Genomic DNA, 12,836 nt, shown 5'->3' with positions numbered 1-12,836 from the left:
GGTAAAAGAGTAGCCCAAGAGTTGGCGGTGGTGGTGATAACTAGCTGCCGTCCTCTAGTCTTACACTGCTAAATTAGGGACAGCTAGTGCAGATAGCCCTCATGTAGCTTTGCACGAAATCCATAACAAATCACCACACTTTGGAGCCATGGATACACTATAAGAGTGAAAGTCAAATCCTACCCTTTAGTCAGATGAGTAGCCCAAGAGTTGATGGTGGGTGATGTTTGATTAGCTATCTTCCCTCTAGTCTTTCATTTCAAAATTACATTCATAATGTCAGAAAAACAAGTAGGTTCAAGAAGTCTTTAATATAAAATGATAAAACCCTGTAACCCAAGCACTTTTGAAAGGTGGACCTTTCTTCTTCAAGGGCAAATTAGGGATGATTTGCTGCTGTGCACAGAAAGTCATTTGTGTAGCTTTGCACAAAATTATAAAACAGACAACCTAGTTTGTGATTTGTTTATAAACTATAGCTAGGTAATAGGTTTGTGAAATAGATTGTTAGTGCTTTGCAGAAAAAAGAAAACTCTGAGATCATGATGTTTAAAAATCAGAGGTGTGTAAAGATAACATCGTGGATCTATCCCAGATGGACGTGGCCCAGTGATTTGCAAGCCAGACTGTGAATCTTAGGGTCCATGGTTTGAGTGATATTGCTGCAAAATCATTGTTCATTTACTGGAGTCATGTGTACGCTATAAGAGTGAAGGTCAAACCCAATCCCACTTTTGGTCAAACATGAGCAGTCCAAGAGTTGGCGCTGGATGCTGTTGATACCTGAATTCTAGTCTGTTAGTTCAGTTCAGAATAGAGGATGGCTAGCATAGATAAACCTTGTATAGCTTTCATGGATATCCAAAACCAATAAAAGATCCGTCTTTTGTTTAACACACATTACTGCATCTGCAGAAGGCTTTAGTTCAACGTCAGAACTTGTCATTTTGGTAAGACTGGAAGACAGCCAACAGTCTTATCTAAAATATGGAAGACAAAGGATAGCTCTTAAAAGCAGTTTTTGTGCAACTCTATAAGTCGTGTTTGTATTATCCTATATTTCTTATATTTTGTTGTTGTCACAAAATTAGTTTTTATGTCGTTAATCTTAAGTATAGAAGTGATAATTTTGCATTTTTGTCGTAATATCTAATGTGTGCATTTCGAACACCTGAGAGGGTAGAATTTATAGGACATTATGGTGGTACGCGACTGTTGCATCACTCCATTAGTTTTTATGTCGTTAATCTTAAGTATAGAAGTGATAATGTTGCATTTTTGTCGTAATATCCAATGTGTGCATTTCGAACACCTGAGGGGGTAGAATTTATAGGACGTTATGGTGGTACGCGACTGGTGCATCACCCCATGTGTGTATTAAGTTGGTAACCAAAAGTTTTGTGAATGTCAAGAACAACAATTATAAAATAGATGCTTTAGAAGAAGAAGAAAAGTCCAAACGTAATCCAGATGTCTCAGTATTGATGATGAATTTTCGTGTAAAATATATATAACTAGTGATTTAAATTGTGAAATACATGTAACGTTTTACGGGTAAGGAACGGGAGTATTTTCATACTTCACCCCATGTGAATGTAGTAATAAATCTATTCTCAGACCATTAACGAGTAAGGTTTCTATACAACAAACCTCATACAAAACTGTAGAACTAACAATTTAATAGTTGCATTATGTAACGAATAAAACAGTGACCCAAGAGGCTGTAAGATGTGAAGAAGAGATGCAACTACAACTATCAGGTTCGAAAGATTTTGTTACTTCGTATTTTTAATTAACTTGTGTTGAAGTTCATGCGATTGTAAGAGTTACAGTATGTGAATATTGAAGATGTGCAATGTGTTTTTACTATGACAAACTTTTTTCAGTTTTTATCGTCGCCTTACCATGTTTAAAGTTCGTAAAACATTAAATAACTATTTTGTATTTAAAATATAGCTAAAAAACTTAATAGCTTTTGTCTACTCCTTGTTTGTGCTAAAGTTTCAGAATTTAGAGGCCACTCAGTGTCTCAACGGTAAGCCTGAATGGTTATAACGCTAAAAACCAATTTTGCGCATAACAACAAACAAACGGGCTTCAGAGATAATGCCTCAAATGATGAATGTTCGGGAAATGCTCTTTCTCCATCTTTAAATTTCGGTAAAGCTTTAGGTGTTAACATCTAACCACTTGTTTCAGAGTGCATCATCATTCTAATCTCAATCTACCATTGTGTGGGTGAACGTATATAATAATATTCCACTTAGATTAATATAAATTAATTTGTTTTTGTTTATTGGTATTTACTAAAAATTTCAGGCTTGTTTCCCAAATTAATGTTCCATATTATCGGCAATTTAATAATAGAAAATTAATAACATCGATGTGAAATAAGCAGTTGGCAGATATAAAACTTAATGAATTTTAAGAGTGATAGATTGTCCCTGTCGGGCAATCACTTTAGTATGTGCATGCTTATGCATAGACAACGCCTACGGCGTTAATAATGATCGATATACCTGTTAATGCGTTTTTGATTTTGTGCTAATTAATAACATTCAGTATGACACTATTGCGATTGTATAGGACGTATACTACAGTCACGTGCTGACACGTAGTTGTTTTCATTAATGGTAACGTTAATTCATTGATGTCATTGTCCACAAAGGAAGCTTTTGTTTGCCAAGTGTATTTTGTCTTCCTACTGCTGATATCAAGGTATAGAAGTAAGTTAACATTGTACGTGATGGTTTATAGCTTAGAGCCAAGTGGAAGATAGGGTATGTGGGTTTTCCCGTCACTTACACTATATAAGGGCAACATGTGAAATTCAATTATACGGTAGGGAAGAAAACGTTCTCTCAAATTAAGAAGGTTTGAAAATTTTCCTTGTAGGGTTGCTGTAAGGTAGGTGAAAAATATCATTTTTTTTTATCTTTTAAAAAAGTAAGTAGCAGTTTACAGACTTATGAAACACACTACGACCTATGCGTTTTCGTTACCGATTCCTTTCCATAGTTGAACTAGGCTCATAGTATGGATCGCAAGGAATTACACAAAACCATAATAGAACTTTCGGGCAAAAAGCGCCTTAAACAATTAAGATTCAGTTCAAACAACACTTTAAAACCTTTACTAAGGCTGTACACACAAAAATGAATAAAAATAGCTCGCATGTTAGACTTGCAAGGAAAAGAAAATCCGCTCAAAACGGCCCGTTTGTAACTCTTATTCTTTTGCCAGCCGACAACAAAAACAGCTTGGTATATTGCACCCAAACCTTTTGAAGGATACTAAATAAGGTACTTCGAAGGTCGTGCGGGTATTGAAAGCGCTTGGAACTATCATTAAAATTGGTTTAAAGTAAACTATGAAAGAAAATTATAACACAAGTATTAATCGAAATTGTTTTACTCACATTCTCTGTAGCTTACAAGTCTGGTTCCAGCTTCTATTCTCCCCCTCCCTCCTTTTTTTTGGAAGGGGACACTAGAACTTTTTCGATCTGCTTCTTCTATATTTTACGTAAGCTAAGAAAGATCATAATTTTAGTGTAAACGATGTTATCATTACCACTTAAAGTTAGCTTTCTTACAATAATTTGATGTTCCTTTAAAACCCTAAGTACAGGGTGAAACAGGAATTACCAGCCAGTGATGGAGGAACATTAGATGACTGTAAGGTGTAGAAAAATCAATGCTTTACACTGTACAGTTAGCATCGTTATGGAGTCAACCCCTATATTATGTATGAAGTGAAGGTGTAAAAAAAAATCAAAACGCATATTAAGTCTTATTACTCATATTCGTAAAATAATTACTTTGAAAGATACTGAAGTTTTTTAAAGCGATGGTTTAAATGTGTATGTTTTATTTGCAAATGTTGTTATTTATGTTCTGTAGGCATAATTTAATCCTTGATTATAGACACCTATAGCCACCAACTTCTATAATTTTGTTTACTATATCATGTCCACCTTTCTTGGAAAAGCAGCTAAACTGTTTTACGCCTGCTTTAAGGAAGTTGGAATTGATATTTTTCGTTTAGTGAACATGTGTAAGGGATTGCCAAATGTACCAAAATGGGTCCAACTACTACACGTTTTTTTTTTGTGAGTTGAAGAACATTAGTCGTTCATGAATTTTGGAATCGGGGGTGGCTTAGCGGTTGGAATGCTGTGCCTCAAAAATCGTGCTCCACGCTTTGAGTGTCGGTAAAATCCCACTAATTGATTAGAGTAGCCCAGAAGTTGGCAGTGGGAGCTAATTTTTCTTTAATTTATTAGTTCAAAATTAGAGACAGCTGGCACGGATTGCGCGTATATCCGAAACAAGCCACGTTTTTATTTGTAACCCACTATTAATGATCAATTACAAAACAATTTTCTTATTTTTGAACTACTAGATCACTTACAAAGGACAACTTACATTCGCATGTTTGAAACTGTAAACGTGACACGAACGGCATAACGTATTACATGTATATAGAGTCAAACGCTAAATTCGTATGTTTCACGTAGGGAATGAAAAATTATATGCACAAGTAAAACAACATATTTCGGTACCTGAAGCAGGCAGGATGCTACCTTTGTAAACGGAGAAGTTATATCACGAGCAATTTGGGTACTTTGAGAAGTATTATTCCAGCTATGGAGATAAATATGTTTGACGTGTGCAACAGAAAAAAAAAAGATCTAAAAATTTGGAATCCATCAGTTTTAATGAATAAATAAACTTTTCTCATTCAAAGGAATTACTTATTTTTGAATTATTTCTGTAACTATGTTTTAACTTTCTCTTCCGCTAGCATCATCTCTCGGTTCTTCCATTTACAAATCTATAACAATATTAAAACAGCCTTGGCTTTAGTATTGTTACGCGTTAATTATTGTGCTTCACATCTTTCTTTTATTCGTATCACGAGCAATACTGAAATTATTGGTATTTCAAGCTGTACGCAGACTGGCTAAACAAACGGATTAGAAAATACCAGAGTTCGTATATAAAGTACCCTAGAGCTGAAAGTGCATTGCGTACATCCAGGTGGTTAGGGCGCTCGACTCGCAATCTGCGGGTCGCTGGTTCGAATCCCCGTTAGACCAAACATGCTCGCCCCTTTCAGCCGTGGGGGCGTTATAATTTTACGGTCAATCTTATTAATCGTTAGTAAAAGAGTAGCCTCCTAGTCTTACACTGCTAAATTAGGGACGGCTAGAGCAGATAGCCCTCGCGTAACTTTGTGCGAAATTCATAACAAACCAAACCAACCTGATGTCTATCAGTACGAAGTATGACACGTTATCCATTAGTCATGCCGTGTCCAGTACAAGTATTGGCACATTTATTTGTGAATTTTTTAATTTAAATTTTTTCCTTGTAGACAATAAACGAAATAAATTATAGTGAACGTTGTTTTAAGATGTTCATCATATATAATATTCCCTATTTCTACATAACTATACGGTATTTTAATTCGATAGTTTTAATTTATACGTAATCGGTCAGAACATTTTAGCACTGATTATAATATTCTTTATATCGACATAAGTTAAATGTAATTAATATTCGTGCGCTTTCGTTACAAATAAAAACAGTTCCAACTTATGTGACAAACGATATGCTCGTTAATACTGCACAAAAAAAATTAAAATTTGTAAATGACTCAAGACTGCTATTTGTGCATCGTTTAAATTGGAATAAGCATAAAAATGTTAAAATTATTTATATTGTTGAAGTTATTTTTAATTTTTTCGAAAATTATATTTAATAGATTCTGCTTCGCGAAATGTTAATTTCAATAAAAATTAAATATTTTTAATGCTAACTTATAGATGGCACTGACATCACTTCAAGTCTGATTCGGTTATCGATATGTTTGATTGTGCTAAAAGTTGTTCAAACAAATTGAATTTTTGTTTGAAATTATATATGAACAATAAAACATATTTTGTAAATATATTCATTGAAATCATGTATTTAGTTTTTGTATACAGTATACAAGCAACTTAATTTGATACGCTTTTACGTAATTACTGTAACTTGTAAACCAGTGTAAGTAAATATACACTGTACAATATTAGTATTAAAATACTGGCTTTATGTATATTTTCTCTCAGTCGTTTTTGTGCAGAGAAAATACTATGTCCTGATAGTAAGCATTGTATTTTTTATAGTTGTGTGTGCATGCTATTTTCTACATTAACTTTAATTTGAAAGGTTGAGAAATTATTTAATACACAAAAGATATGGAGAAAAGGATAAAGTTTAAAGGTAAACAACTTTAGAAGTTTATTTTTGTTAGCAGTTATATAAAGAAAGTAAACACAGTGATCGAGAATAAAAATATTTCTATCTTGGAATTTAGTAATAAACAGGGTTTCCTTTCACATGCAAAAATTGTCTTGTGTGATTCAACAGACAGTATTGGGTAGTAGAGCACCTACTCCCGAAGAGCCATTTCCTAGGAAGTGGAGTGAAAATAATGCAAAAATTGTCTTGTGTGATTCAACAGACAGTATTGAGTAGTAGAGCACCTACTCCCAAAGAGCCATTTCCTAGGAAATGGAGTAAAAATAACCACTCCACACTCTGCTGTACTATTTTAAACTTTTGAAAAAGTTACAAATAATTAATATTAACAAATTTAGAGCATTCAAGCAAGTAAATACTAAATAAATTTGGGACATCTGTATACATCATTTTGGTGCAACATTTTCAAGACATTAAGATGTAACCAAAACATAATTATGTGAAGCAACGATATGACGTATTTCTCATGCCATTGGCACTGATCATAGTTTTAAATAATTATCAAAAGTAAAGAGACTCAAAGTAGACTGGCATATCCATTGGATAGCTATGAATTTTATTGCTTTAATTTTTTTGCATCAAAATAGCATAATGAAGATTTCTATATATCATAGGAAGATTTGAGCAATGGTTACCTGCATTTCTGAACCTGAAATATTGTGAATATTTTGTTTAAATGTTCTGTCAGTTTTGGGTATGCTAATATACCAGTAATCTGTTGTAATTTAATTCAATTATACTAACACTTTTACTTATGTTTTCTTGTAACTGAAATGAAATACTACTTTTATTTTCTTAGGATATGGATCTCATTGAGGTTCTTTGGAAACAAGACATTGATCTTGGGGTAAGCCGGGATGTCTTTGATGGAACAGCAGCCTTTTGATTATCTTCCCCAAGTAGGAGTAATTTTATATTTAGCAAAATGCGTATGGTGAGAAATTAGATTATCCTTGCAAAAACCTGTCATTCTTTGAAAAACCACAATCTACATGTACAACATACCACTCAGCATTAAGGATATACCGCAGGATTTGAATACCAATAGTCAAAACTAATTCAGTTAAGAAATATGACAAAAATTTAGTTTCTAAGAAGTACATCAACTTTAGCCTATTACAAAGAGTAATATTAATAACAAATCAGAAACAAAAGGCTTTCTAAATTATGTAGTGAAAATAACTATATAATCAATACATCCTTACTTCTAGTTCTTGATACTTTAACTGTTCCACCTGCTTAACTTTGTCATTTCCTGATTTAAATTATGATTCTAGTCATTTTGGGGTTGTGTGTATGTGTACATTTTTGTGCTTGTGGTATTTTGTATATGAATGATAAATGAAGATATGTATGTTGTATCTGGTAATGATAAGTTCCTGTATTATCCAATTGTATTTAGTACATATTTGTTCAGCACTTGTACTTTTTTTTTTTTCTGTAGCAAGTTTTTATGCCATTCCAGTTAACTGTTAACATTTATTTATGCTTAATGATATTTACCTTACAATTATCAGTACATGATTGAGATATTTTGGACAATGTTTGTCATCTCAACTAACTACCTGTAAGTGGTTACTTAGTATGTATTATTATATAAACAATAAGTGCCAGGATATATAATACATAACTTGTAGATATATTTTACTGCTTCTGTGTACATGGTAATTGTTGATATTTGTATGATAGTTGTTGTTATTAGACCAGTACTTGTTAATATTTTTTATGAAATCTGTTGTTATGTATTTGGTAATTTTTACAGTTACTACTGTCATAAGTTCAGTAATTGTTTATATTTCATATTTTTTGTATGGTATTGGTAATTATGTAGATGTGACAGAGAGACATTTTAGATAATTGTTATACCACTATTTTTTAAATATTAGAATTTTTTGGTATTGGTAGGATTCTCAAATTTACTATTGATGTAGTTATTATTTCCAAATTGGGTTGTTCTCAGAGTGAAGTTTTGGTGAAATTATCATTCAACTTTGAACCTATGTTCATATGTTTTGTGCCTTAGATAAATTCTTTTTTAAAAATGTTGTAGTTTTTTCACAAAATTTTGATGAAGATAAAATGTGTCAAAAGATTTGCTTTACTTCCCTTTGACTGTTTATAGAAACTATTTGCCTTCACCATACACCAGGGATTCATCTTTTTTAGAACAGAAATGTCTTTTCTTTTAATCCATTTTACCACTATATTACGTAATTTACATTATAAATTAATTCCTCACTTCTTTTAGTTTGACATTGCTTTTTGCAGGAGCTGGATTTAAGTTTCGTTCTTTGGGGTATAAATCCACTTAGAAGTTACTGAGTAACAAGCAAGCTTTTGAATTTTTGTCTGAAGTACTCAAAATATTAATTGCCTAATATTTCATTCAGTGTTCATAATTTAACTGTAACCTTTATATGTAAAATGTACAAAAAAATGTGCATTGTTTTTAACAAAACTGAAAATACAGTAATGAAATTAATTTACATTATGTGTAATGTGATGTAATAATACTGACTTAGTGCTTTTAAATAAATCTTATTTGAAGGACTGAGATATCTGACAGCTATATAATCAAGATAACCTAAATAAATAACAGTATAATATCAAGAAAATAGGACATTGGTTATACTTTGACATTATATTTGTTTGAATCATGATCATAGCAAAATTCAGCAAAATAAATGAAAGGTCAAGTTAAACAGAAAAACATACAGGTAATGTACATTTGGGTTTAAATGGTAAATTGGTAATTCCATAATTAACACATTATGTGCATATGATTACCCTCTACTGTCAAAATCATTTATATTATTGTTAAATGAGGTTGCTTGAGTATGGCCTGGTTGGGGTGCTCGACTTGCAATCTGAGGGTTGCTGGTTCAAATCCATGTTACTAAATGTGTTCACCCTACTATCCTACTATTCTTTGGTAAAAGAGTAACCCAAGAGTTGATGGTAGGTGGTGTTGACTAGCTACCTTCCCTCTAGTCTGTCACTACTAAATTATGGATGGCTAGTGCAGATATCTTGCACAAAATTCAAAACAACTCAAACCAAATATTACTTGAGCACATGTTGAATATAAAACATTGAATAACTGAAAATAGGTATGAAATATTGTGCTTTAAATCAAAGTTTTTTATCACTAATCAAAGTGCATGACCGATCAACTGATATATGAAAAGCATTAGATAATTTGATACTACTAAATAACTAATTATAAAATTTTTATTAGTAATTTACATTTCATGTTCTTTAATCTCACTCTCAGACAATGGCTTAATCTGTAGATTAACTGGTAGTCAAGGCTGATTTTGATGGTAATATTTCTACTGTATGAAGACATTATATGTTAATTTAAAATTTCATTGTCTTAAATGCACGTTTTTTTTAATTGGTTTATTCTGCAGATCATAGTTTAGTAGCCACAGTAAGACATTAGACAGATATTTGTAATACCATGGAATTTTATATTATGTAAAATATTTTTTGAGATAAATTTACATGTGTTATAACGGGTGTAAGCTTGTTTTGAATTGTGAATGTACATGCAATTACTTAGGGAAACATCACAAATTACACTGTATTTTACTTCAGAAAGAAATGTTTGTAAAAATCTTCATGAGTGACAAATAAATTATTATTTGAACTCTGTAGTATTTGTTTATGCTTTATGTGATTTCTGATGTGGTAATATTTTGCTGTTCTACTTCTAGAAAGACAAAGAAACGAATACTGATGACTCATTGCCTTCTTTATATAACCCTTGGGAAGGAATTACATATAGTATTGATTCTGAAACTGGTAAGTAAATGTTAGATGTTAACTTGTCTTGCCTTTATATTGATAAAAGTAGAAACATTAATATAGAAATTGTAAAGTGAACAATGAAATTAAACAAAAATGCACTTTCTCTCTCTGTCTCACACACACACACACATATAATATGAAAATTTATGGGGCCTTAGATTTTGCTGATTTGAGGATACTGTGTTGTTATGATGCTAATGCTGCAAAGCAGGCAAGCAGCTTCAAAGAGTGAGTATGAGGACCTTCCTCAAGGAAATTTTGGAAAATTATAGACAAGTATGTCCCACAGTTTTTTTTTTATTCTTCAGACAAAACCACAAGTGCAAATGACTGGTCACACAGTGCCAATTTTGGCCTTAGCTAATCACTTAGTACCTTAAGAGGCCTCCAAGGTTGTCATCATCGTTCTTAGCATTTTACCTGTTGAAATAATGAATAATGCAGCCATATGATAGATTATTTTCTTATCAAAACATGTTCCATAAGACATTCAAAGTTATAAAAAGAAAATGAATTATGCTTTAATTTTCACAAAAGGGGACCATAGGCTGTCTGGAGGGATCACTTGTTTTAACCACTCACACCACCGTATGTTGCAATTTATACTGTCATGACATCAGTAAAACACACCATGCCTTGAATCATGAGAAGAATTATGCACTTTGTAGGCTAAAACACAGCATGGCATATGAACTTCAAAAGCAAGAAATAAAAATATTTGTTACTCTTAATTTTGGTTTTATTTACTCTTGAAACAGAACACTTTCAGGGACCCTGTGGAGGTACATCTAGTGGTAGGAGTAATTAGTGATTAATAAGTTATATCCAGACCATTACAACAGAAGCAGCAATAAACATGCTGCTTTATCCACTTTATCTCATCTGAAAAACTAGTGTAGAAATCATAAGTACTTTGGTAAAATACTTTCTGAGAACAACTGATTTGTTTATTTTTATAATTACTTGGTTTGAAAAATATTTTAGATCCTTGTTTTAATTAGTTTTATTTTTTAAAGCCTTTCAGTTGTATAACTCTACTGTTTTCAAGAAATTAGTTATACATAATTTAGCATGTATATTATCATACATGATATTCTGTATTTCTGTAGCTTTATACTATTTTAAATTTTTTATTACTTTCTGTAGTTATTTTAAAAAATATATATATTTTATAATCATTATCATCTTTTTTTGCAGTTCAGTAAAAAGATATATCAATTATTCTGTAATGCTTAACTTACATTAGTTTATTTTGATTTAATAGATATTATGGGTTACAAGTTGCTTATCAATTAGTCATACTTTCTTAGAACTTGGGTAATTGTTTAAGTAAACAAATTGGAAATTATTTATTGTGTATGCTTTTAGATGCATCTAAACCAGATTTGATAGAGAAACTTGTATGCTTCAAACTAACTGAATGGTCAAAATATGTTTTATAGCATGAAATATCTATAAACATCTCAATAAAAGAATACTGATATTATTGGTAATGCTTAGGATTAGCATCATATTGTAATTTTGCATCCATATACCAGTTTAAGTATATGCATTGCAAGTTTTTATATATATAAAACCTCATTAATTTCATAATAATTTAAAACAATGGTTTGCAGTATGGTGCATGAGATTGAGAATTGATAATGAATTTATGAGATTCTAGTTATGCTGAACTCTACTAGGAGTAACTGCAACAAAAGTATATTATATTGTAATAATATATAAATTTTAAATTTCAAGTGAGAGTTACACATTCACAAAAGCTTTTTATTGAAGTGGTTTTTCCAGTTTTTAGTATACTTTATTTATTTTTTGACATTATATTGTAATAATTAAAGTTTGATAGATAGATAAATATGCTTTGGTTTAGTATTTTATGTAGAGTATTTGTAGACTCTGATTGACTGTAAACTTGCTGGTTTTAGGTGAACATATAATTCCTACCTCACAGCCACAAAATGAAAGTATTGGTCAGGAGGTAGATGAACCTGAACATTTTACCCTTGAAGAAGATGCTTTCCAACAAATTGCAGAGGAACTTAATAGACTACCTGTAGAAGAAGCATTAAGATTGTTTGACAATGGAGCACTTAACCACACTGATCAAGATGATAGTCATGAGATCTCAAGCTCATTTCCTGATATTTTGTCAGAAGATCAGGAAAACTTGATCCAGGAGTTGAAGCAGTTTGATGATTTACTTTATAAAACCTGTGGAAATAATGAAGATAATGCAGAGGTACGTGAATATCAGATATAAAGCAGCTCAATTTCAGTTTAAAAATTACACATACATAAAATGTATACAAACTCAGTATATACACCTACTTAACAAATAATAACTGCGCTCTTTATTTTATGATAAATTAGATCATTGTGTAAATGAAAACAATATACACATGGAGCATTTTGGTAATTACCAATTTCTCAATTTACATAAATTGACAACATTGAAGCAAAAGTATTGTTGAGGCGCTTAAGAAACACTACAACATGAGAGAAAAAAACAAAGTCTGAAAGGAAAAGCATTGAATACCAAAAAGACTTATTATAAGTTTTATTTTGTTTACACTTAATTTATTATGTGGCAGTGAATGTGTTAACTGTTATTTTCAGCTTGGACTATTATGATGTGACATAGTTGATCCCTTGGTACAGCAAAACAACAAGGCAAACATTTTATTTGGCAATCAGTTATATTTCAAAAAATTTTAT

At 31.5% G+C, this 12,836-nt stretch overlaps 1 protein-coding gene across 1 annotated transcript in view; it reads left to right on the top strand.

The window, feature by feature from the left end:
- Positions 1 to 12,836, top strand: part of LOC106458061 (nuclear factor erythroid 2-related factor 1-like) — a 46,336-nt gene that overhangs the window by 10,801 nt on the left and 22,699 nt on the right. Inside the window, exons 2-4 of the mRNA XM_022384199.1 lie at positions 7,108 to 7,182; positions 10,028 to 10,115; positions 12,047 to 12,360. Of these exons, the coding sequence (XP_022239907.1) occupies positions 7,108 to 7,182; positions 10,028 to 10,115; positions 12,047 to 12,360 (477 nt within the window). The remainder of the gene's footprint in view (positions 1 to 7,107; positions 7,183 to 10,027; positions 10,116 to 12,046; positions 12,361 to 12,836) is intronic.

This window comes from Limulus polyphemus, unplaced genomic scaffold (genome assembly GCF_000517525.1).
Source record: "Limulus polyphemus unplaced genomic scaffold, Limulus_polyphemus-2.1.2 Scaffold411, whole genome shotgun sequence".
Lineage (NCBI taxonomy): Eukaryota > Metazoa > Arthropoda > Merostomata > Xiphosura > Limulidae > Limulus > Limulus polyphemus.
Note: the sequence above shows the minus strand (reverse complement) of the source record. Positions and strands in the feature narration are given on the sequence as shown.